Here is a 26,975-nt window from a genome sequence, read left to right on the forward strand (position 1 = left end):
TGATTTAATTCTGTTTTCAAACAAATTCAATACCAACGAAAATGTAGCAATTGTTTAGACTCTGATAACTATTAGACATGACGTCATTCGAGCGCAACCATATGATGACGTAACGCTTAAGATATCATAAGGCAACCGAACCGAGTAAGGCGCTTACTCGCTAAAATATGGCTATACTATTCCAGTTCAGTCAACTGTCAATTTTAATCAGCTGATTGTCACTGCCACAAATGTTCATGTTCATGTTTTGATAATTCCTGGGGGTAAAGTTCCCCTTCATAATAGAAAGAATTACAAAAAAACCTCTCACCGACTAACTTTACGTAACTCCTTTATTAATTTTCCATTTTAATTTATAGCTGACATTGTCTTGGTTAATTATTAAAACCTAACCTAAAAATGTCCAAATTATTTGGTTTATATGGTAAACTGTGTGCCACCCACCCCTGGGAAGTTATAGTGGCGGTGATTACCCTAACTGCCTGTTTTTTATCTCTTGAAAAACAGGTAGGGACACCCAAAAAAAACCCTATTTGTGTGGGATGTTTTGAAGAGCAATTCCAAGCTGCTGATATGGTTCTCATGACTATTATACGCTGCCTCGCAATTTTGTACAGCTACCATCAGTTCAGGCACTTACAGAAGATGGGATCAAAGTATATACTAGGGTTAGCAGGGATGTTCGTGGTATTTTCCAGCTTTGTTTTTACTTCAACCCTTTTAAACTTTTTACACATTGACTTGGTGGACCTCAAAGATGCACTGTTTTTCTTTTTATTGCTGATTGATTTGTCTAAAGCGGCAGTTTTGGCACAATATGCCCTAACTGCTTCAAGCACTGAAGAAATAGGTCAGCAGATAGCTAGAGGAGTCTCAGCTCTTGGCCCCACATTGACCCTGGATACTATTGTGGAGACTCTTGTAATTGGTGTGGGGACCCTATCAGGTGTGCATAGGTTAGAAATGCTCTCTTACTTTGCTTGTTTATCTGTAATAGTCAACTATGTCATATTTATGACATTTTATCCAGCATGTTTGAGTTTAATGCTCGAGCTGGCCAGGGTGCATAATTATTATGGGGAAAATGAACTGAAGGTGAGAGAAAAACTCCTGAAAGAGAATGAAAAAGCCAACCCAGCAGTGCAAAGAGTAAAATTGATAATGTCCTTTGGGTTATTGGCAGTGCATGTGCAGAGCCGCTGGTCCCTTACAGATGAGAACACAAATTCAATAAACAATTTAAAAGAGGCTGTGAATTGCTCAGATGATTCATCCTTATATGGGATGGTCATGAAGCAATTTGTTATTGGTGCAGACCATATAGTAATTCTAATATTACTCTTAACACTTATGGTGAAATTTATCTTTTTCAAATCAAAGGACCATATAAAAGAGCACTTGGAACAAGATGTTTTATTGGAAATCAAACGTGACATCCAAAAAAAGGGACACATAAGAACCACTTCAATAAATGCAGAATCTCAAACTGATGATTCTATAAAATTTTTGGAATATGAAGATGGGGTCAATGATAAAGATACTGATGTCCCCAGAAGTCTTCAAACTTGTCTGGAAATCTTCCGGAACGACACTGGTGCCAAAGAGCTCTCTGATAAAGAAATCATGATGTTGGTGGACACCAAACACATTCCTGCCTACAGCTTGGAAATGGCAGTGAAAAACCCTGAAAGGGGAGTGAAAATCAGGAGAAAAATCATATCGAACCAAATGAAAATGCAATCTGCTTTCCTTAATATGCCTTATCAACATTATGATTATAGTAAAGTGATGGGGGCTTGTTGTGAGAATGTTGTGGGATATGTTCCTGTACCATTAGGGATTGCTGGACCGCTTTTGTTGGATGATAAATTTTATTACATCCCTATGGCTACCACTGAGGGGTGTTTAGTTGCAAGTGCTAATAGAGGTAAGTAAATTGTAGAAAAAACTGAAAATTGCTTCAAATGCCTACAGGAAACAATGAAAATATTTATGAACTACATAAATATCTCTTTACTTTCTTTTATTATAGGCAGTTGATAAGTGATTTTTGTATTTCTTTCATGCCAGTTGTTGTAGTTCTGTCTCTATAACCTCAATTACTCCAAGCAATTCCTTGTACAAACTTCCAGGAATTAAAAGTTTGTATTTTCACTGCCTTTAAAGGACTTTTATTTAATAACTTTAGGAAGTAGAGGAGGAAATATTACATCTTTTTTTTAAGGATTTCAATTGCCTGGAAGACCTCTTCAACTGCAATCTGCAGTTCAAAAGAAATCAAAGTGCTAATGTAAGACAATATATATATAAAGTAAAAACCCAGGCTAAAATAAAACCCAGGGTAAAAACCCAATATATTCTATTAATTAAAAAAGATACTAAAGTTGTATCAAGAATGAGACAAGACAATCCATTGATAACTGTTGTTATAAATTGGTGTGTTTTTAGCTACATTAGTTGCTCTAGACAGAATTTAACTGGATTTCTAGTGTGCCTATATAGAACAAAAAAATTAAGTTAACTTAGCAGTTAAGATAGATCAATCAAACCTCTTTTATAGCAATTTTTGTGTATTTCAAAAATCTTCTCTGAACATATTACGACCTATCTATATGCAAATTGTAGCTGGGAAACCAACCCAGAGCCACATACAACCATTTGTACTTATTAAGACTAATATAAGGAGTCATTATGGTCCCTAAATTTTTGTCTAATAAAAGTCAGTTGATCTGATAATAAAGCAGTTTTTAAACTTGAATTAACAGCTTCATCAATATATTTGGTTAAAGTTAATTTTTTGTCAATGACAACCCTTAAGACTTCATAGAATCAACCCAATACAGTATTCTCAAGAGTTTGGTTGAATATAAGTTCTCAAGATTTGAAATTGTCATGATTGTACTTACATTCAAAAATAGTTTATTTCTAGTACACCAGTTAGCTAGCTTATCATTTTTATTTTGCAATTAAATAGATTTAAGCTTACTATACATTATTCTAAATGGCTTCAGCTCATCAAGAAACAAAAGATACTCAGTGGGGAAGATTAATGGAGCATCGAAACTGGTTCATCAAAAAAGCTTAATTGTACTGATGTATATTCGCTCCTCACCCGTTTTTGCGAAGAGGCAAAAATTTTTTTTATTCAATATTCTGGCCAAACCGTGAGACTCAGGGTTACGCGAGTAACTTTAAAACAAATAAAAATGAAAAATAAATCCTTTATTAATAGCACTAGGCTAGAATCAATTTCATACATTGGTTTAACTATATAACAAGTTTTAATATATTGCTTACATTCCCTTTTAAAGCTATTTATATTATTGCAGCTCTACATAATCCGGCAACTCATTGAATTGTTTTAAGCCTTTAAAATATAAACTATTTTGACCTGCACCAGTATTTACCCTGTCTGTGTAAAAATTATCTTTTGATCTTGTATTGTGTTGGTGAATGTCAGTAACAAACAGTTTTCTACTAAATGACTTGAAACTAAGTGGTGTAACATTTTATAAATAAATATCATTGTGTTGTAAGTGAGGGTCTGTCTTACACTCAACACATTGGCACAGTTTAACATTTCTGTCCTTGTATAACGACTGCAACCAAGAATAAATCTTAACGCCCTATTTTGTTTGTTATGTAGTTAAAATCGTCTTTAAAGTTAGATTTTCATCAATTATACAACCTAAGTATCTAAACTTGATGACATATTCTATAACTTGATCGCTAATTAACACATCATGTACACTGATATATGTTTTTAAGTTCGTTATTTAAAGTTTCTATTATTTCTGCTGCACTGTCCCCAATACAATAAATAATTGTGTCATCTGCAAAAAGTTGAATTTTACACTTATGATCTACCTTTATGTACAATATAAATAAAGTGGAGCCCAAGACTCTGCCCTGTGGTACACCATACACTGTTTCTTTGGTAGAGGAGCATTTTACATTGAACTTGATCACCTGTTGGTGATCCCTTAATTAGTCCCCAAACCATGTAAGGATAGGCTAACCCATGCCATACTTTTGTAGTTTCAGTAGTAGCAACTGCCTATGAATGGTTTCAAAAGCACATTTGAAGTCCAAAAAGACAACCCCTATTAGTTTTCTATAATTCAATGCTTTTTTCCAATTGAAAAGAACTGTTTGTAAAGCACTTTCACATGAATTTTTCTTTCTGAAACCCACCTGGTATACACTAAGTATTATTATATTCTTCTATAAAGTTTACAATTTGTTCGTTCACACACATCTGAAGTAGCTTTTCATGGGGTGTGACCATGTTTATAGGAAAATCGAAATTCCTCACATTTGTTTGTCCCACTAATTTTCTAAATTGGAACAACAGTGTTAGCTTCCAGTTTTTCAGAAATGTGCCAGACTCTAGGCTTTGGTTAATTACATTCAGTATTTTGTCTCAATTACTTCAAATGACATTTTTAAAATTTTTACGCCAATGCCATCGGTGTTGCTTTCTTTATTTTCCGTAAGACTTATAATTTTTTTTAATTTAGATAATTCTAACTTGCAAAATTGGTCCAGCTCATGTTTACACATTATATTTTGTATAACATCTTCATTACTTTTATTTCTGGGTATATTTTCTGCTATTTCTTTAATACTATCCAGAAAGAATTTATTAAAACTTTCACAGAGATCCTTTTCTTTAACAATCACATTATTAAATATTATTTCCTTTTTATTTTCAACATATCCGCTATGGCTAATTAGTTTTTTTAATGATTTCCACATTTCTTTAGAGTGATTTTTTACTTCATCAATTTTACGATTGTAGTAACTTACTTTAGCTGATCTAATGAATGATACTACTTTATTTCGTTGCCTTGAGTAATTATTCCAATCTTCCTCGGTTTTGGTCCAAATAGCTTTTTTGTATAAATTAACCTGTGTTCTTAATTCATTTTCTATATCTGGATTTCACCACATTTTTTTATGACTTGGTTCATTTATATTTATCGTTTATTCAGGGATTACCTCATTGAAAGTCACTATCATATGATTTATTAGACAATCATCTAAAGTATTTATATCTGGTGAAAGATTGTTGATTGTGCTATATACCTCTATTTTTATTCCATTTTGAGTTTCAAATACACACAAAATCAATGGTTTATTTGGATCTACTTCTAAAATGACACTTTCCTTTCCTCTTTTCCCTTTATAATGTGTTACGACTGATATTTTCCATTTAGACATATTTGTGTTTATAGCATTCTGATAAACAATTTTCTCTAAAAACTCTTCAGTTGATAAAATAATTTTTTTTTATATTCAGACCTCAAAAGGCTTCCAAAATTGTCATTTCATTCAGGCAGTGGGCTCCATTGTATTCTACTACTAGTTTTTTTATAAAAGAATTTAACTGCCTGAAAAAAGTTGAAATTATCAACTACTTTCAAGTATTTTTTTTCTTATTCAATATTCTATTCTATCTCTATACAAATCTTCACTCCTGTCTTAATAAAGCCATACCTATAAAATCACAAATTAAGTCAAAGTATATAAAAAAATCAAACCACATAATATATTCAGAGTGGTAAAAACAATAAATTTTTAACGTTATGTTTCTCGCTTTTTAACACAATTTAAACACACACTAACGTATTCCCATTTTGAAATATTTTACCTTCCTTTACATTAAGTCGCCAGTGATTTATAATCTTGAATGTTTTTTTTTCATTTATGGAAATATTTTTTCCCATTATGTGGAATTCCTGTTCAGGATGGCTCATATGCTAAAAGCACATTGCTAAGCTAATAATAAACATTTTGCTCTGAATATATCTGATTTAATTATTTTGTATTATCCTTTAAGCAACACAGCCACTTCCCTGTTTTGAAGTACGGTAAGACCGTTATGGGGAAATAAGACACAAAAAGAATCTATCCAAACAAAAGTGTGCTTATTATGCAATGATTATATATTGACAGGCTTGAAACAGTTCAACGAAATTCTAGAAATATGAGATGGTTTTTTTAAAAATGCAGATGTCTTATCAGCTTTGAATTTTATTGTTCCCTGCATCCAAAGCAGAAGACACAGCGTATTTTATCGTAACATTTATGGCACCAATTTGGTAGAGAAAGAGCCCATATACAAGGTGTCTACTATAAAAAATTTGGGAAATGTGCAAAATTGGTGGTATATTCTTCATTGTCGTTTTTCTAAAATTTGGTAAATAGGGACATGTTTTTTTTTCAGCAAAAACTACTGCATTTAATATGCTTTCCAATGATATATTTATTTTTGTGATAGCTATTTTCACAGCAATATCATGGGCCTCTTAAAATTTGGCGGTTTTTATAGTAGACACCCTGTATAGAGCATGAAACTGGTTCAAAGATGTTCACTTACAATTAATAATTTGCAAAACATTTAACCTATTAGTTTTACATTTTACCGGTTAGTGAGTTTTTTCTTATTGCTTGTTGTATTACCGAATTTATTGTATTTGACAATATTTCAATAATTATTTTCCTATCAATTATTAGGATTTGTTTGACAATAAAACTTTGAAATATATTGTATATTTCTAATACTGATCTCCTATGATAGTAAGTTGGCCAGTTTTAATAGTCAAAAACCACCCAATCACAGACTCAGAGAATAATATTTATTTGCAATGTGGTCCATGGCACCAAATATCATAACTGTAATTTTATAATCTGATCTCGTTTCATATTCTAAATTTATATTATATTCAATATTTACACATATGAGATTGAGGAAGTATTATTGCATTACTGCGAATAAGTTTAGGTGTGAAACTTTTAACTACATATATCGTACATGTTTGTTATAAGGTAATGGATAGTGTAGATCTGGATTTATTTGTTACTTCTACAAAAAACTTAAATAATTATTCTTAAATAATTAGAGTTAGCTGGTATGAATTCTATTTAGTATTATCTGAAGTGATTAGTCTAAAAATCAGTGATTTGTTTTCTGCAAGATATAATATTTTAATCTATAATAATTATAAGTTTTGTTTTTGTTGTTGTTTTTTCCTCTACTTCTGTTAATTGTTGTCTTATGTTCTTTACATGTAATTAATCTGTCAGCTGTTTGTAAAGTATGTTAAAGAGGAAGAGCTATTAGCTGAATTGAAAAAGTTGGTCAATAGCTTTAAGTGATAGGTTTTTAATTAATTCCAGGTGGACCAAAAAATACAAAAATTATTATTGTCTCCTCTCTTAGGTAGTTAAAGCCATTTTCATATTTCTTCTGCAAGATTGAAATAGGGGAAAATGAATATTTAACTGCCTGTAAGGAATCGACTTTAAGTGTCTTCTAAATAACTTGCAAGTTTACTTTTAATTTACTAATTACTTCTGGATAATTAAGAAAACATTTAAATTGCTTCAAAGTACAAATCTGATTTCCTATTTCTTCCAAAAAAGGAGTTGAAATTCTTAATCTGTTGAAATTTGCTGCCGACTCCCTAGGAAAAATAAATAATAATTGGATTTGCTTTTAAAAGAAAACAAAATCTTTTTTACTTAAGGGACAGTAAAATCTTTTCTAAAGTAATTTATCTGGAAAAACATAGAAATTGATCTGAATTCCCTGGTTTAATTAAGGGCAGATTCAAATGCCTGGAAGAAAAACTCTTTATTTATTTATTTGAATTGTACACTACAGTTAAACCAAGTGGTACAAAAAAATCTGCAAAACAATCAATAAATAATTAGAACAATCAGTATGCCTTTTAAGATTGTTCAGTCAAATACAGAAAATTTTGACGTTAGGGAAGTGCTCCATATATACTGTGATAATTCCGACGACTCAGGTTGAAATAGTTGCAATACCCTATAGTTCTCCTCAGCGGGATCCTAAATCGTAGGTTACCAATGAGATAGTCGCAAGATATTAGATTATTGACGAGTTTGCAAAGAAAAATAGCGAAGTAATTTAAACAGCACTGTTTCACAGACTGCATTCCACATAATAAGTCTTATCTCATATGCAATATCTTGGACTGGGAAAGAATATTTAAAAAACAGTTATTTGGAAATTTCCTCTGCGCCCTTTTAATCCTTTCTATATTACAAGCATAAGCTGGGACCAAATAATGCTACAATATTGAAAACCGATTTAGAAGATCATTACACTTGAAGCATCTCATGTGCTTACACTTGGAGACATTTAATGTGAGATAGTTCTTGCCACACCAAGTGATAAAATGGTGCCCTGTCTCCCTGCAAGCTGACATTTGTAGTAACTGCACTGAAGATTTTCAGGTAATCAGCTTAGAGTAAGCAAAAATTGTCCCCAAATAACCAACAGCATCATTAATGAATAGTGAAAAGTTCAGGAGCAATGTGCAAACCCTGGAGAGCATCAGAATTGACTCTCACCACACTACAATAAAAACAGCTGGGTGCGGATGAATAAATAATAAGTCTATTTAGCCATAAAGAGAAAAAACAACACCAGTTGCTAACAGCTTTCTCGAGAAGAGAGCATGGTTGACACTGTCAGAAGCCTTTGATAGGTTTGTATAGAGGGAGTCTATCTGACAGTATTCTACAATTCTTCTGTAAGTAATAATTCCGTTACTTTTGGTATAATGGAAAGAAGAGTGATTTCTCTGTAGTTCATTACATCAGACTTATTAGGTGATTTAAAAACTAGTACTGGTGAAGATTTTTTTCAATAAGAAGATTAAATATTTACCTGTCATTAAATATTCCCTGGAAGAAAGTGAAGTTAGGCAATCTTTAAGAATACAGGTGGAATTCTGTCAGGCCCAGCAGTCTTACTTACATTCAAATTTCCTAGGTAATGTTGAGTCTCTTTCTCTGTAGGGTGAAGAGACTGTTGGTATATATGTTGAAGATCTCATCCATAGCACTTGCATAATGGTCTAAGTAATATATGTCCATATTTTTTTTACAAATCAAGCAAAGAACCTAAATATAATCTGTGTGTGTACAGGAATACCAGCATCCTTGAGAGAGTTTATATATATCTAAAATTGCTTTATATTAGTTGGAATGGTGTGTTCTATCTTTGAGATAAAGATGCATAAGACAGATCAATATGATATTTAGATTCTCTGCACAGATTCGAGTAAGTCACATACCTATTTGTCATGTTTTATAAGCTTATTGGGTACATATTGTTCTATTCCTTTAGTCGGTATATCATATATGGTCTCTACTCATAAGGCCTAAAACAGAAATTGCCATCAGTGCTTAAAAAAAAACATTTAGTCATAGTTGCCCTGGTAATATTTGTAGACTAGTGTTTTCTGTTTCTAATGGTTGGAATAGCTTGTTGAACAATGAACAAAAGTAATGGATGATGCAGATAGGATTTGGTAAAAGATGCATCACATTCTTTGATGCAATAAGAATCTAGGTGGTCCACAAATATATAGTTTAGAATTCCCAGTAAGGAATTTAAGTTTACTCCTCTTAATGTCAGGCAGATTCAAAATAATGGTTAATTTTAACCAAGAAAAACTGTTGCTCCCTATTATGCAAAAAAATCCATCATTACTGTCATATACATTTATTATTCCTAAACAATGATAAGTTTAAAAAACTTACTGACATACACATATAAAGTTACTTAATCTTAATGTGGGGGCTTGATTTAGAACCCCCTTCGGATTCCCTATGTCTTCTTCCATGAATAATACATCTCCAATGGTTTATTCTCTTTCCAATATTTATCATTTACTTGCCCCAAAGTCTGGATACCGTTCAGCTGCACATATTGTCCAGAACTTGGAGAGATATAAATACAGAAATTCAACAAACTGTGAGTTGCTGGCAACTGAGAATCCAAATCCAAAGTCAGCCTCATTGCAAGGTACTTGTGCAAATGGTCAATAGTGGCATTGGCAGTTGTTTTCATGTACCTTATAGAATTTTCCTTAAGGGCTTTCACAAGAGGATTGTCCCCAGACATTTCTGTTGGATGTGGTTTAAAGACGAGTTCAATTTCATTTAAGGTGTGGGGCTCAGAAGGTCCCTCACCATCAGTGTCTGTTTGTTCTGTTTGAGCAGTTGAATCGCTCTCCTCGCTTCTCTCTGAAGTCATTACACTTTTTGGACGCCTTTTCACAGAGCTGACACTAGAAGAGACTGGACTAGGAGGATCGCATGGTGTGCTCCGCCCTGAAGCCGGAGGACTACTGGGGGTTGCAGTAATTGAGTTGTTAGAGGTATTTGCATTGTTTGGAGGTTGATTTTCACTGGTGCCCGCACTGGGTGGATCACCTTGTTGCTCACTTGTCACTGTTTCATTGGGTTTGCGCCCCCTGGGGCCACGGTTTTGTGACTGCAGTTTGATACCTTCAGTGATGGATTGTACAAATGCTTCTCTGGAGTAAACCTTGTTTAATTTTGCCAAAACTTTTTCCTGGTGTGCTTCATATTCATCTCTACTTGGGTAGATCTTTGATATGAGTAGGTCAAAATTGGGGTCGGCACGTAAAGACCTTTTTGACACCAGTTTCTTACGGCAAGTGGGACATTCCTTGTTTCCATTCCTTAGGGCAGTGATGATACACTCTGAGCAAAAACGGTGCAAGCATTCTTTAGTGGTCATCGTTTTTTTAAGCATATCCAGGCAAATAGGGCACATAAGTTCGCTATGAAGGCTCCGAGGGGATACCGCAATTTCGGTATTGTCGGTGATCACTTCTTGCGGCGTTCTGTGCAGCTCGTAGAGGGATAATTCCCATGTTTTGTTAAGACCTATTTGTTCCGAGGTCGTCATTTTTTAAGGAAAAGACTTACTTCATATAAGAATACGAAAATTTCAGCTTTTTTTAATTACTTTCTTGAAAACTGGGAAGAAACATTTGTAATAATTGGAAAACAACAATCGCCATGTTTATTTTTGATTATTTGACAAATTAGTGACACCTGACCGAGTGGTGCGACGTTATTGACAGTTGTGGCATTGACGTTAAATCCAGTGGAGTAGTGTAGCCGATGGGACTGAAGTAATATAAAACGTCGGTTAGGAATAGTGGAATTTTATTTATTTTTCTAAAAATTCTATAAAATATGCCCATTCTATAAAAATACTTGCAGACTTGTGATGATTCAAATTTTCGACAAGTGAAAACTGAAAAACAAAAACCTGTCAGTATTATTGACAGTAATGACTTTTGCTCTAAGACCAATAGCGTACATTTAATTTAAATGAAGCAGTCACCCTAATCACAAACCTATTCAAATAGTTTTGTGACTAGGGTGTTAGTATTCCGCCTTGAAGATCCCAATAAGCAACGCATATTAACAAGTAGCTTTAGTATTTTGGTTTGACGCTTATTTATTTATTTATTCACAGTGACATAGGTCACCTTTTGATTAGTTTGTCGTCTAAAAAATCATAATATGCAAAAAATAAAAATACAACCTACTATACATAAGTTAATTATATATAAATCAATCTAAAATCCATATTTACAAATTAATTGCATACAGATTAAAATGCTGAAACTTATACACAAAACGTTACACAGAAGACACACCGTAGTAAAAGATGTTATAAATTAGTTGCTATGAAAAAGTGAAAATTTTCTAAACTTTATACAAAATTGATAGATTCATTTAATTTATAAATTGGGATTTTGCAAAACAAATCTACCAGTTTCACTTTAAAGGATTTTGGGTTTTTAGTTCAGTTGGCAGGTGCTTTCTGCCTACTCAATGTATAATCCTGCCAATCTCTTAGTTTTAATTTAACGAACTAGTTAATACAATAAACCATATTGTTAGCATATAAATAATTTTTGAGCTTGTTGAAACACACTGGACCACATTATCAATCACAAGAAACAACAGGGGTCGTCTAATAATATTTGGCAATACGGCAAATATTATTAGGTAAATAAATGAAATGAAATTATTCACTGCATTATTAGTGGTTTAATTGTTCAGCAGCAACACTGTATTCATTATTATTTGTATTTTAAAAAGAAGCTCGGTATGACTGCTATCTAAAACAACTCGATTCAGTATTTGTTATCTGCTATTTTATTGGAGGCATAAATTAGTTCTCTATATCCTTTTAATTTTAGTTTATAGTTTGCTTACATGGGTTGTTAGCTTTACAATTTCATTACTAAGCCACTCTGAGCTGCGATTCAGCCCAGATTCATGGAAACAATTAACAAGTTCTTTCATCTCATCTATTCTCTTGACGTAAATATAAACTTGAAATTTATAATTCGATAATTTTATTTTTTCTTCACTTTCAGGTTGTAGAGCCTTAGAAAAAACGGGTATAAAATCCCGTATAGTAGCAGACGGAATGACCCGCGGTCCGGTGGTACGTTTCCAGTCGATCACCCGTGCCTGCGAGGTGATTTATTGGCTTAAAAAGCGCGAAAACTTTACCAAAGTAAAAGAACAGTTCGATTCCACGAGCAGATTCGCCCGGTTGTCGAAGGTGTCAACTCACATAGCCGGCCGATGTTTGTTTATCAGATTCGTAGCGGAAACCGGAGACGCCATGGGCATGAACATGATCTCAAAAGGCACCGAAAAATCTTTAACTTACATTAAATCCCATTTCGAAGACATGGAGATTTTAAGCTTAAGCGGTAACGTGTGCACAGACAAAAAACCCTCTGCCATCAACTGGATCGAGGGCAGAGGTAAGTCTGTGGTATGCGAGGCCATTGTTCCAGCTAATATTGTTCACAGTATACTGAAAACCACCACGCATGCGCTAGTTGACTTAAACATATCAAAAAACATGGTTGGCTCTGCAATGTCGGCTGCCATTGGTGGTTTCAACGCGCATGCGGCCAACATAGTTACAGCTATTTATATAGCAACAGGGCAAGATGTCGCTCAGAATGTCGGAAGTAGCAACTGTATCACCCTTATGGAACCCTGCGGTGACAAGGGAGAAGACTTACTTATATCTTGCACCATGCCCAGTGTTGAAATTGGAACGGTGGGAGGCGGTACGCTTAATTTCTTTTAAAACATGCTAAAAACGCCGGCGTACCATTGTTGCCATTTAAATTCACCATGAGTTCTTTATTGTCATAACAAGTCTCATAGTCCGCGTCAAACATACTGTTTCATGCAATTGGGCAACAATGATATACTTTGGTAGCCTTTAGTGTTTTTTACATATGAAGTGTTTAAGAACACTAGATTATTATTAAACACTATTTTAAATACACTTTTCATATTTGACAATTGTTTCAGGTACAGTATTGCCAGCCCAAGGAGCCTGCCTAGAAATGTTAGGGGTAAAGGGCGCGCACAGTGAAATTCCCGGTGATAATGCCAAACAGTTGGCGAAAATTGTTTGTGGTGCCGTTTTGGCCGGGGAGTTATCACTTATGGCCGCTCTTGTGACGGGGCATCTTGTCAAAAGTCATTTGCGGTAAGGGTGAAAGGTTGAGAGTTAAAATGAGTGGTTTAAATCTGATGTTATTTTAGATTAAATCGTTCTTATTCCGAAAAAGACTCCCCGTTCAAAAAATCAGTTAGGGGAAGTTCGTCATGTCAAACATAACGCAGTTTCAGTACGGTTAGGTAATTTGTTTAGGATGACATTTTTATCTTAAGGGCTTTGCCAATGATTCATTGTTTTTCTTTTATTCTCATACATGTGTACCATTGTAATATTTGCAAAAAAAAGACTGGAGGACAGACATGCCTGTTTGGAAACCAAAATATTTCAAAGGAAGACACCATGTATCTACCATCCAAAGGCTCAACTATTGTATTTATCAAGTGATAGCTATTTATATGTTGATAATGTAAAAGTGTATTAAATGTACATATAGAAACAAAATTGCTTATTTTTTTTAACAATATAACTTTATATTGCGGTAGGACTTCAAAGCTTTGGTAAGTTAATGTAAACCAAATATTTCCTATTAAATTTAAGAGTTATTTTATTCCTAAATTTTTAGTTCCGCCCCTCCTTTGCATTGATTGTTCCCCTGATGATATTTTCCTTAGGGATGGGCGTGTACGAAGCATTCAGTAGCGTTTTTTTTTATTTAGAGTTTCTATTTAGGGAACTGTAATTATAGGCAATGAAGTGGCTAAATAAGTAATTAATAGGTCACTTAAAAAACAGGCCAAAAAATATGTTTAATTTGTCAATGTGTCTGTGCCTTTAGTGCCTTTAATTTATCTCAGGAACTCGAAGACAACGACGAATTACATAGTAAATTTTGCTTAAAACTACCGATATAAACAATCAGTTCAAATAAATAATTTTAATTTATTCGTTAGTCCTCGTACCGCTCGATTTTAATACAGGGATTAACGACAAGGACCGATTAACTATTTTCTTGCCACCTTTGGCCCCAGAGGTCCCCAACAGCTGCAAATTCGCCCCCATTCTCGGTTTCTCATCGCAAACCATGAAATTTTGTACAGACAATTTGGAAATCTTTTTACTAACAGTGGCGTTGGATTCCGAACTGTTTAGGTTCATATTGCCTTGGTTTAGGGTCGTTATTCGACTCACTTCTTCGGATTCTTCGGAAACTTTTGGCGTGAGCAAAGGTTGGCATATGGCTCCCTTAAAGTTATCCGAAGACATTGAGTAGCATCTCTTCTTGGTATCTTCGTTTAGGTCCAGGTCAGTCGGCTGCGGGACGTAGCTCAATAATTTTTTAATTTCCGCTGACTTTTCTTTGCTTTTATTGACTATCAGCTCAATTTGATTTAAGATATTGTTCATGCGTTCGCTTTCCTTCTTTGCGTCGGTCATCAGCTCCTCTTGTTTCAACTTTTTCTTGCTTTCGTTCTCCTTTAACTCCAGCGGGCGCTTCGGAGCTCTCTTCACTTCCTGAGGCAACAATCCAGTTTTCGTGAATTGAACTGGCTTTGGAACATATTCATATCGATCATACGTTGTGCAAGTCATTTCTTTACTATCTTTACAAGTAGGTGTTACATGGCCAGACTCTGAAAAAATAGTATCCATAAAGGTACTGATGGTGTTGTCAAAATTATTGAGCTCTATGGGTTTATCAACTGTAAAGTTGCTGGAGCCACTAAAGGCATCTCTGGTACATGTCTTCATGTTGCAATCTACCCCAAGCTCCTTATAACTAGAAAAATCTTTATCTAGATAAGTGTACATGTTATCTACCTGCTCTTGCAATATGGCGTCACACATTGCTTCCAATATTACTCTGTCTTCAGTTGAACGTTTTTCTGGGCCAATTCTGAATGGAATTGAATCCCTTTCCAAAATGTCATTTAAAAGAGAGTTGTGGTAGCCCATGTTATCCAGAGAAGTAGTGGTCCCCGCAGAAGTTAAACTGTCCATCCAGGGATATTTTTTCGAAGGAGTACCAAATTTTGAAAGTTTTTTGTTGCTGAGGGCAGTGGAAGCAAAGAGGGCTGATATATCATCAGTAATCTGTAAAGAATCATTTAATATGTTCGGATCGTCCTTTTTGGGGATCCGCGAATCCTGGGTATAGTTTGTTGTTATAGAGGTGTCTATGGTTTGATTTCTGACTTTTCCACTTAGGCTAGACTGGTCAGATTTCGTGTCTTTCTTATTATTTAACCAGCACTGCTTGGGACATGGAACACACGAGCATCTGTCCTCTTTTTTTATACAACCTTCTTGAGGCGGAAATTTGCACTTCTTAGAAGTTTCTTCATCATTTAATTTGGGCAGAGCAAGATTTTTGGTTGCAGCCTGGTTACAACTCCCGCAACAGCAGACCATTATACAAATTGTTTTCTGTCTTTTGCTCTTTACTTTGATCAGTTTCTCCGTGTATGAGGAAGAATTATAAGAGACATTGTGAAGGTTTTGCAATCTATCTTGGTGCACCTGAGTAGCAGGGGTTCCGCAACACTTCTCTCCTTCAAGAATGTCTGGGGTCTGGGTTTCTTGGCAAACCTTGATAGTTTCCTCTGTTTCTGCCCAGACTTCGTGGTCCATCAGTCCAAGGCAAGTGGACTGACAATAGCCCTCCTGAACATTAGGCTCTGGTGAAATTGCCTTCGATGAAGTGCTTGACAGTTTTTCTGGGATATGGGCCGAAGTTGAGGCAACTACTTGGGTTACTTCCGTGGTGGGAGCGTATGGTGTGGTAACTTGAGGTAAAATTTCTTTTTCCAGGCCAAGGCAACAAGAGGGCGCTTCCGCCATAAAAATCTGAAGTTTTTCTGGTTGTTCAGAATTGCACGGGCAATTATCACGGATGTGGTGGAGTCTGAAGGTGAGATATTCCATGCTGTCTTCTGTGCTTGACTCTTTGCATTCTTTAATCTCTTTTTTAGAGGATTTTGAGGATTTTTTAATCTGTTGAGATTGATTATGAGGTTGCGATGGTTGAGTTTGTTGCGAACACGGCACGTTCTTATATGAACAAGCTTCTGAGTAAGAAGGGGTTGATTCTGTTTCAAAGTTATCTTTGCGCCAAGTTTTAACCTAAAATTAAAAATTCTTGAAAAATGAGTTATTAAAAAATATAAATGCGTCAATATGCACACGCAGCAGATGACAATCTAATAAGATAGCTATCTTAAGTCAAAAATTAGGTCACGATGTAATCGTTAAACTTACCCTTTCTTCATTACTGTGGGGGTGCTTTTCCCGTTTGTTCTCCTTAGACTTGCCAGAACCTTTACCCTTCGACGATTTTTCTTTGGTATGTCTGGAGACGGTTTCCTTTACGGATATTTTTTCATCTAAACTGTCACTATCCAAATCACTATTTTCTTCATTCTTTAAGTACACTTTACTAGCAGAAGGAGTTTTGTACATCTTGGCGACTGCAGGTGGTGCACTCTTCTTGCCAAACAGGCACTTGCACATATCTTTGAACTGTTCCTTGGCGGACAACGCAGGCGCACTTTGAATTTGGGGATCAGATATAAAAGACGCTTTTTTCAACTTCATGTCGGCCCTGATAAATTCATCTTCGGTGGTTCCCCTGCACTTTGCCAGGCAAGACTTTTTGGGCTCGATTGCCGCCGTTTTCTCTTCGTAGGTCTTGGTTTTCTGAGCGACCATCATAGATTCCCGCTTGCGCACCCAATTCCAGCCCCACCAGCGACAAAACTGGAGATCCCAGAGGTCTCGTCCGCCTTCAGGTGGCGCAGGTGGTGGGAATTCTTTGTACGGGAATGACCGAGGTAAGTGGTGGGAGCAGCGACAACTGCTAGAAAACGGGTATGGAGGCTTCGGCAAGTTCTAAAATTTAAAAAGGGGATTGCATTGGGTAGCAAATGGAAATATTTTATGTGGAAGCTCTCTCACCTTACTTGTGTGGCATTCAGACTGCTTCTCCTTTTTATTTTTTTTCTCTTTTTCGTGTTTGGTCTTTGATGCTTTCGGTGTTGGGTCTTTCCGAAATTCGTCGTCCTTATTTTTCCTTTCTTTGCTTTTGTGATGTTGGTGGTGCTTTTTGGGTTTCGTTTTATCTTTGGCCATCGCGTCCCGTATAAAACCACATTTTTAGTTCTATTATAAATTCATGTTTTTTGAGATTTTGCTGAGAAAAATGTTTATGTCCGATTTGTGTCAGAAAATTTGGCAGATTTGTCAACAAAATTTACGATCAAACTACGGAGCCGTTTACTTATCAAAGATCTTCGGGATATACCGGAAGAGTGACGTCATATCGGCTACACTTAAAAATGTTCGGGATTTGATAACTTTCTAGTATCTATAACCATTTTTACTCAAACTTTCTGCCATCATTGTTTTTTATATTGCTGGATACTGATTTGCTATCTCTGAGAGTCCTGAGAAATAGAACGGTTGCATTTTAGAAATCACTGTATTTCTTGTGTTTTTGATAAATATTATTTATATTTTTTGCTATTCAAGGTGCAATATAATATAATAAAATGTTATTCCTTTAATCAGTGATAGTTACATGAGGGAATAGGTTAAAATTAAACAACAGTAATTATTCCGTAAATCCTAATATATAACAAACATAAAATCTGTAATTTTATATACAGGGTGTCCCGAAAGTGATGGATTAAACTCAAACAGAGGATAGAGGGAGTCATGTTCAATCAAAATCACCCCCTATGTTGTTATGCAATTGTGAATAGTTTAAAAGTTATAGCCATTTTTAAGTATTTTTTAAATTCAAGCACACTGTCAAATAAAAGCTTATAAAAAAATTATACAGTGGATTAAACAATGCGTTTTTTTTGTTTGTTTTTATCTAGAAGTGATGTACCTTTCTAATAAAAAAATATTTTTTTAAATATTACTTTAAAGGACTTTTTACAACTTTAAAAATAAGTACCCTTAACTTTGATGCCATTTTTTTCTCAAAAATGTAAGACATAAGAGTGACCCTGTAGCTTAAAAACTTCTACGTTTCATACCGATTCCAGCAAGGCATGACTTAAATACATTATTTCTTATTGGCTAATTAAATTTTGAGTTTTTCAAAAAAGAGGCAAAAAAGAATTTTATGGCTAAATCAATATTTACCAATTTTTTAAAATAAATAATTCTGTTTTGTTGGGTTGGTGGATTGCAATAAGGTACAAAAAACATTAGAAAATGGTTTATTGTTTTACATGATAGTTTTGCTATCATTTACTATAAGTGTTCAAAATGTCTGCCGCGAAATCTAATGCATAACCTACATCGGCGTATAAAATTTCTCTTAATCATTCTGAATGAAATTCATTTTGGGTAATTAATCTAGTTGCTGTAATTATTTGGTGGCGTAGCTCTTCCTCATTCCGATTTTCCCTGGCGTATACCAACTCCTTAAAGTACCCCCATAGAAAAAAATCAATTGGATTGAGGTCGGAGGAGCGCGGTGGCCAACGAATTGTACCTCCCCGTCCAATTCAACGACCAAGGTAGGCCTCATTTAAAAACTGTCTCACCTGAAGGCTGTAATGGGCGGGCGCTCCATCATGCTGCAGTCACATTGATTGACGAATATTTAATGGAATATCCTGAAGTAAAACAGGTAAGTTTTCTTCCAAAAATCTCCTATAGATTTCACCATTTAATCTGGCTGGTAGTTCAAACGGCCCAATTAATGAACCGTCAAGAATGCCGCTCCACATGTTCACACTAAATTGATGTTGAAAGCGGTCATTTCTAACAATTCTGGGATTAAAATAGGCCCAGTGGTGTAAATTGTGAATATTAAATATTCCCGCCCTCTGAAAACTAGATTCGTCTGACCATAAAATTTTGTTAAAAAATTGTGGATCCTGCCTATTACGATGAAGCATTTCTCTACAAAATTCCACTCTCTTGTCATAATCACCCGATACTAGATCTTGAACCCGTTGTACATGATAGGGATGCAACTGGTTTCTTCGTAGAATGCGGTGTACTGTTGTTCTCGGAATACCAGACCGTCTTGATATGCGGCGAACACTAGTTGAAGGTTCCTCTAATGCCATTTCAATGATGTCATCTTCTGCCTCAGCATTTTCATCAGGTCTTCCTATTCTGCGAGGATTTCCAGGAATCTGCCCCTCCACGTATGCGTTATGCACTCGTTGAAACACCCTGTAGTCAGGATACCGTTCAAGATCCAGGAAATCGTTCACGATATTCCCTTTCAGCCTTTCATACATTTCTGCATACTCACGGACGGTATAAGGCATTATGTGTTCAGTTGTATAAATAATACAAAATTGTATGTACTTAGCCAGTACCCGGATAACACAACACTACCTATTTTAAACTATTTTTAAATTTTGTTTACGACAAAAAACACGACAAATCAACATTCTTCAAAATAACCGCAGATAAATTGGTCAGTATTAGAAGTCGACATACTTATGTATTTTTAAACATTTTTGAGATACTTTACTATCTTAATTTTATTATTTTTTCGTAAAATAATAAAGCAAAATATTAATTTAGCCATGGAATATTTTTTTTGCTTATTTCTTAAAAAAATAAAAATTTAATTAGACAATAAGAAATTTTAATAATCTATTCAAGTTGTACTTTGCTGGAATCAGTATGATTTAAAGAAGTTTTTAAGGTTCAGGGTCACTCGCATGTCTTAGATTTTCTTCGCAAAAAAATGGCATCAAAGTTAAGTACTTATTTTTAAAGTTGTAAAAAGTCCAAAAAAAATGTTTTTCTAGTGCTCTTAAAAAGTAATCTTTAAGAAACATATTTTTGTTGGAGAGGCACATCATTTCTAGGTACAATAAAAAAAAACAGATTGTTTAATCAACTGTATAATTTTTTTAAAAGCTTTTATTTGACAAAGGTGCTGGAATTAAAAAAATACACATATATGGCTATAACTTTTAACCTATTCACAATTGCATAACAACATAGGAGGTGATTTTGATTGTAAACGACTCCCTCTATCTCCTGTTTGAGTTTGATCCATCACTTTTGGGAGACCCTGTATACACATTATATTATCCCCAACAAACGAACAAATTTTTTTTTAAATTCAACACTTAACATTTTAATATTTTTCATTTATTCTTTTTAGCCAAATGACAGTGTAATTATTTTTGAATTTTGAACTTTTAATTTTACGAGGCAGTTAAGCCCTTGCGATTTCCCTGCGTAGACTAATGTTTCAAACTAACTATTCATATGTCCCCACAAGTAATTTGTCTAACGGATTTAAGTCCGGTGAGCGTGTTATTTAAATATTTAGTCACGTTTCTACTAGACTGTGAGTACTGTCATGTATTTGTTATCTTCTTTGGATCAGAATATCTTCTAAAACAATACCAGAAGAAAGAAGGTAAATTGCAAATGTCAAACACATAAGGGTCGACACATCTACCGATCTACTAACAAACCAGACCAAACATTTACTGAAAAATGGTGTTGGAAATTCCACTGATTGTGGCATAGGAGCCAAGAGAATTCCTTAAGTTATTGACACAGTATCGGATAAATATAGTTTCATCGGTGAACAAAATATTATTAACCATTAGGTAATGAGCCAGTTGCAGAGCTACATACGAGGACCCAGATCAGTGAGCTGCTTGGACTGAATGAAACTGAAATAGGCACAAACCAAAGTTAAGCATTTTTCGCCATGTAGTCATTCGGGTAAAACCATTGCGACGTGATATTCTGCGAATCCTAGTTGGTGGAGACCGCTTAACACTATCCAGTATTATATCTTGAGCAGCGGCTGATGGACGTATAAGAGAAGTATTTAAAAATGATTCTGTTGCTCTCCGTTAATTAAAAACTCTCTCAAATACTCGTCTATCATGTATTCTTCGATTTGGATTTGTAATTAAAATAAAATTAACTTTACATTATTTTTCGCCTGGATTTAACAGTAGCAAATAAGTTTATAATCGTATTAAAATCTAAACTGTTGATTAATTCAGATTCTACTGTTAAAATTCTCAGAGCATTCAACCGCTCTTGTTCCATAGTTGATCTTAGGTACGTTTTTAAACCTTTAATGGTAGAAAATGAGTGTTCTGCTGAACAAACTGTCACCGCCATAGTGACGAAAATACGTAAGGCAATGTCAACATTGGGGAAAACTACCTCCAAATTGTTATCCCGAATGTGTGAAAGCATTTTAGGCATAGAATATTTTTCACTTTTTGCTTCTTCTTTTATTAGCTCCGCAAAATACAATCCATTCAATTGAGAATATGTCTCCCAGGTCATCCTTATAACATTGCTATAGATACCTAGCACTTTCAATTAGCTCTTCTTAAGTGCTTTCTCCCAAATGAAAGAAGAAACGAAATTTTTTAAAAACACTTTTGTATGCTTCACATCTTTTTTTTAGTTCCATAGCAAGTCTGTCCAGAATAGAAAAACATGTTTCAATTTTTAAGTGATCTCTTCTTGTCAAAACCGTGTCACCCTCTCTTTTTTCATCTGGAAAAACTTTGCGTTTTCGATTTCTTTGAAGATAATCATCATATTTTTCCTCCATAATATTTTTGGCTTTATCAAGATAATCTAGTATCTTGAACATGGTGGTATTCATCAGAATTAACAAAATTTATTAGGGACAGAAACAGTTGAGTTGCGTCACCTGTATTAATGTTGATGCTTTGAAGGAATTTGTTCATTTTATGAATACGTTCTAATACGGATTACCAAAAAAAGCCATGAAAACATTTTCAAAACGGTTTAAGAGACGTATTCTACGTTGCTAAGTTGCTTTTTTTCATCAACTTTCTTGTTAGGAATCTTTTTTTTGTTCTGAAAAATTTGTTGAATACTCTCAAAGTATATATTATTAGTCAGCAAATGAACTTTTAAAGAGTACATTTTTTACTTGTTACAAAATAGAACACATTGAAAAAATATGCAGTGGATTAAGAAAAATATAAATATATTAGATGAAAAATTTGAAAGCCGATTTGACATCAGTGTCTGAGAGAAGGTGAACTCAAACAACCTCGCCTAATGTTTGCAGCTAGGCCTATTCTAGGCATTCAACGTTCTAAGGTTTATACAGTGCTTTCATTTCAAAACGATCTACCCTTAATAACTTTCTTAAAAAAAAAAAAAAAAAAAAAATACGTCAAATTAGATATACAGGGGGACGTTTAATTATGCATTTACTGAAGTTCTGTCAATCACCTCCTCACCTCCAGCTAACCTCACTTTAATATGTCAAATGGAAACCCCCATCGTGTGATACATCAAGTAAGCAGCGTAAAATTCTCTATTCAACGGTACCAAAAAAAAATAAAATCGGTAAATGTGTAATCAAATAGTTAGCGAAAATGTCTAGAAATAATGAATATTTTATTTACGCCAAACTTTGGTATTTTAAATGAATACTTTTAGTGTGGTACCTACATCATTTTAAAGTTCTTACATTTTTTATAATAGATCATCAAAAAAAAATACAAGCAATTTAGAAGTTAAAATGTGTGGTAACAAACAGTACATTTAGGGATAATGAAAATCCGCATGTTTTTCGGGAAGGCCATATCCAATATCCCGAAAAAATTAATGTTTGGGTAGGAGTTTATGGGAATGAAATAATCGGGCCATTTTTTTTGGAAGAAAATTTGACTGGTGAAATTTATTTAAACCTTTTAGAAAATGCAATATACCCTTCCATCATCCAATCTATGGAAAATCAAGTAGATCAACATGGTGCTATATTATTGAATGAAAATAATATACATTTTCAGCAGGATGGAGCTCCCGCGCACTACACTTTGGTAGTTCGAGAGTGGCTTGATGAACATTTTCGAGAAAAGTGGATTAGCAGACGTGGTGCAATCGAATGGTCTGCGCGGTCTCCGGACCTAACCTCACTAGACTTTTTTCTTTGGGGCTACTTAAAAAGCAAAGTTTATAAAACCCCACCTGAGAGTATTGAGAATTTAAAAAATATAATATTTCAAGAATGCAGAGAAATTAGCGGGCAGACCCTTGCCAATGTTCGTAAGGAGTTTGAAAATAGAAACGAATTGAACGGCGCGCATTTTGAACATTTAATAAAATAAATTTGTTAAACTAATTAAATTTGTTTTTCTACCCTACCGATTTACACTTTAATTGCTTCTTGGTCAATCAATTTTATTTTTTTTTACAACCATTGATAGCATAATGAATGCCCTTTAAAATAATATATCACACCATGGGGTAGCCATTTGACATACCAACGTTTGGCGTAAATAAAATATTCATTATTTCTAGACATTTTCGCTAATATCTATTTGCTTACACATTTACCGATTTAATTTTTTTTGGTACCGTTGAATAGAGAATTTTACGCTCCTTACTATGATGTATCACACGATGGGGGTTCCCATTTGACATATTAAAGTGAGGTTAGCTGGAGGTGAGGAGGTGATTGACAGAACTTCAGTAACTGCATAATTAAACGTCCCCCTGTATATCTAACTTGACGTGTTTTTTTTTTTTTTTTTTTTTTTTTTTTAAGTAAATTATTAAGGGTGGATTGTTTTGAAATGAAAGCACTGTATAGTAGAAATAAACATCTCTACATATTATTCTATGATAAACAACACAGACAGAGAATTCACAATAATTCGGTTTTGAGAAACAGTGAACTAAATACGTTTAAATAAGAGCCGTTTTCTTTCGCAACTAAATCGAATCATGATTTAGATCATGATCAAATTAGGATATTTTGATCCGAACAAAGTAATTATAAAAATTAAATGTTCAATATGTTCAGAAATTTTCAAATCATGATCCGCCAACTGTCAAACATCAAACTGTGAAAGAACATGATAAATGAAACATAACGCATTGTGATCAGCTGATCCGGTCCGAAAGAAAGCGGCTAAGGATGCGGACATTATCCACGTATTAAATAAGGAGGAAGCTATATCGCCCGATGCAGACGATATACCCAAGAGTTTACAAATCGCCAAAAGCGAGGCAATTCGCAATACTCACAATTGACAATGTTATTTAGAATCACTCACAGAACACAAATACAGCTCACTGCAATCAAGAATCACTAAGAATCACTCATATCGAGTGATCGTGTTGAGTAGTGATTTTAGAATCCCAATGACAGGAGGCGTTAACTAGCGTAACAAATTCCGTTGTCTGCGCATGCGTCTTTTTTGATTACGAGGGCAATCTACTTTCGCGATTTTAAATATATACGAGGGGCTCCTAATATGAACCTTACAACGTAAGTTTAAGATAATGTTAGGTAAATGTGATAAACTGGTTATTATAGTATTACTCTTATCAATAACACATAATGACTAATATTTCTGGCATAGAAATGTGATAAATTATTAAGGATTATTTACTGTATTTGGCGCCTTTTTATGTATAATTTTCAATTTAATGCAATGGTAAAATCTTTATAAATTGAGTACAATGTATCTACTGCTACATTTTTTTAGGTAAATATTTTAGTCTAAAATAAAACACTTTATGAAATCAAAACCAATAATGAATTTTTATTGCAAATATATGTAATAACATTTTTAATCGGAGCAAATTTAAAAAAAAACAAAAAAAAATTAAAAATAACTGTGATCATTATTTGCATTGCTTGACTTAATCAGATCGGAAATAACAAACTCTTTAATTATTTTGATATCTTCCTCGCCACCTTTAGAATAAATTGTCTTTTTTTGGAGACATTTCTTTTTAGTTGAATGGAAGGATTTTTGTTTTTATCCAAATGTGTTTGTTTCCGGATCTTCAATGAGTGCCCAAGATAATTTTGTAATTTTTGTTTCAAAAAGTTCAGTATTGAGAATAGTTTGTATGTACTTCAGTGTTTTGTAGACCCAAGATCTCTTTTCAGAATTGCTTATTTTTGAGAGATTTACCTGCCAAGCTCTATCAATATGCCAGTAGCACAATAAACGATGTTTCGATGGTCTCATTATTTGACACCATGCAGCATAATATGTATCCGTGATATCTGACATAAACACTGAACTTTCAATAAGTCCAACAGCCTCTTTTATTTTTGCAAAGAAAAAAAGATAAATGGAAGTATCTTTTCGATTGTTAAACATGAAGGCTACTGGAAAGCCTTGCCTATACTCATCTAAAGTTAACAAAGTTGTGAGCTCAAAATCGTAAGTATTAAGCCCGTGTGTTCCATCTACTGTGATAACCTTACTACCAAACTGTTTTAATATACTTTTTTGAATATCACTCATTATATTCAAACAAAAATCAGTTAATTCAAAATTGTCAATTGTGCTGACTTAATCGGAGGCACTCTGTATAATTACATATGTATTCTAAATAATTTACTTGTGGTACCTAGTTTTGAAACTCGTTAATCAATAATAGTACAGGTACTGACAATGAATAATAAGTACTCAGCCTTTGGATGGAATCCCTAACATTAGTTTGGAAGCAATCACTTGCTTGTCGCTTTATGGAATTTGTAAGTGTTCTAGCTCATCTGGTCCATGCAAATAATGTGATTTATAATATGTAATATCGTATTCATTTGATTCAATGTTTCTTTTGACGACAATCTGGCTAATGCAAGACTTTTTTAACTTGCAAGATCCTTGTGACTTTACATTCCGTTTTCGTTGTACAAGTGGAATAAGATTCTGCTTCTTATAGGAGCGACGACATTCAAAATAAATACGTTCACAGTTATTTTGAAACTGTTTTCCAGAATTTTGGACAAATTGGACATTGTTAACTTTTTGTATCTCAGAAGCCACATGTTAAATTCTAAAAAAAAATAAGAAATCATTACCAAAGGTATAATAGACACAATATGTAATAGGTATAGGTACGTATTTATTTTTTTTGCACTGCTGTTTAGATTTAGTAAATTACAGTCTATATATTTTGTTTGCTCCAATATTCAACCATCGCATATCAATACAATCTAATAAATAATATTATAAAAAGGTACTTAGCTAATATTTTTTTTGTCTTCTCAAATCCCTATTGAATTTAAAAAAGAGATTGCACTCCACACACATTATGAACAGTCAAGTATTTATTTATGTTAGATTGGGATGATAAAACCTTTTCACACTTAAAGCAAGATATTGACATTTTTAACACAGCACAACTATAATAGGTCAATATGTTATTACAAAATAGATACCTATCTGAATAAAATTTAAAATAAAAATATTCCTTTGTTTACAAACAAAATCCAGCAGAAAGTAAGGTTAGAGATCCGAATAACAGACATGCGCATAACATAGAATTTGTTACGCTAGTTAACGCCTCCTCCCAATGACGGTTTAAATACAATGTCAACGAAAAAAAATAAATTTAGTTCGTGACAGGAATTAAAAATCGTGTTTTCGATTTTACGTTTTTAAAAAATTATTTATTAGGCTACACAGCCAACATGTAAGTTTAGAATACAAAAATATATCAAAAATCAAATTAACATAGATCTTAGTTACAACAACTCTAAACTCTGACTAACTGTAAAAGCAACGGTAATACTAATATAACAAAGGCATAAAAATAATAAGTAAGCCATATACAAAATGCATCGTAAACAATATGCATGGTAAAGGGGTGTATAACTCCTCCCCTCAAAGATTCAACTCCACAGTTTGTC

The 26,975-nt window shown here is 34.0% G+C and overlaps 3 protein-coding genes across 3 annotated transcripts; 1 reads left to right on the plus strand and 2 right to left on the minus strand.

Moving 5' to 3' along the window:
• Positions 1-209: 209 nt before the first annotated feature.
• On the plus strand, positions 210-13,810 carry LOC126750170 (3-hydroxy-3-methylglutaryl-coenzyme A reductase-like). Its single transcript, XM_050459694.1, has 4 exons — positions 210-1,927; positions 12,252-12,965; positions 13,216-13,396; positions 13,453-13,810. Exons 1-4 carry the CDS (start codon positions 400-402, stop codon positions 13,526-13,528), a joined length of 2,499 nt encoding a protein of 832 aa, XP_050315651.1. The 5' UTR covers positions 210-399; the 3' UTR covers positions 13,529-13,810.
• On the minus strand, positions 9,529-10,918 carry LOC126750171 (E3 ubiquitin-protein ligase RING1). The gene has a single exon (XM_050459696.1). It carries the CDS (start codon positions 10,757-10,759, stop codon positions 9,650-9,652), a length of 1,110 nt encoding a protein of 369 aa, XP_050315653.1. The 5' UTR covers positions 10,760-10,918; the 3' UTR covers positions 9,529-9,649.
• A 418-nt stretch (positions 13,811-14,228) lies between the features above and the next one.
• Positions 14,229-17,552, minus strand: LOC126750169 (uncharacterized). Its single transcript, XM_050459693.1, has 3 exons — positions 17,261-17,552; positions 16,565-17,194; positions 14,229-16,429 (listed from the first exon to the last, which is right to left on the minus strand). The coding sequence occupies exons 1-3, from the start codon at positions 17,432-17,434 to the stop codon at positions 14,249-14,251; spliced, it is 2,985 nt and encodes a 994-aa protein (XP_050315650.1). The 5' UTR covers positions 17,435-17,552; the 3' UTR covers positions 14,229-14,248.
• Between the last annotated feature and the right edge of the window lie 9,423 nt (positions 17,553-26,975).

The sequence above is a fragment of the Anthonomus grandis genome, chromosome 2, assembly GCF_022605725.1.
Source record: "Anthonomus grandis grandis chromosome 2, icAntGran1.3, whole genome shotgun sequence".
NCBI lineage: Eukaryota > Metazoa > Arthropoda > Insecta > Coleoptera > Curculionidae > Anthonomus > Anthonomus grandis.

Coding starts and splice junctions, on each gene's coding strand:
- LOC126750170 (XM_050459694.1), top strand. CDS start 400: ATGTCCAAATTATTTGGTTTATATGGTAAACTGTGTGCCACCCACCCC. Junction 1,928..12,251: donor AGTTGCAAGTGCTAATAGAG/GTAAGTAAATTG, acceptor CTTCACTTTCAG/GTTGTAGAGCCTTAGAAAAA. Junction 12,966..13,215: donor AATTGGAACGGTGGGAGGCG/GTACGCTTAATT, acceptor CAATTGTTTCAG/GTACAGTATTGCCAGCCCAA.
- LOC126750169 (XM_050459693.1), bottom strand. CDS start 17,434: ATGGCCAAAGATAAAACGAAACCCAAAAAGCACCACCAACATCACAAA. Junction 17,195..17,260: donor CTGAATGCCACACAAGTAAG/GTGAGAGAGCTT, acceptor TTTAAATTTTAG/AACTTGCCGAAGCCTCCATA. Junction 16,430..16,564: donor CCCACAGTAATGAAGAAAGG/GTAAGTTTAACG, acceptor TTTTAATTTTAG/GTTAAAACTTGGCGCAAAGA.
- LOC126750171 (XM_050459696.1), bottom strand. CDS start 10,759: ATGACGACCTCGGAACAAATAGGTCTTAACAAAACATGGGAATTATCC.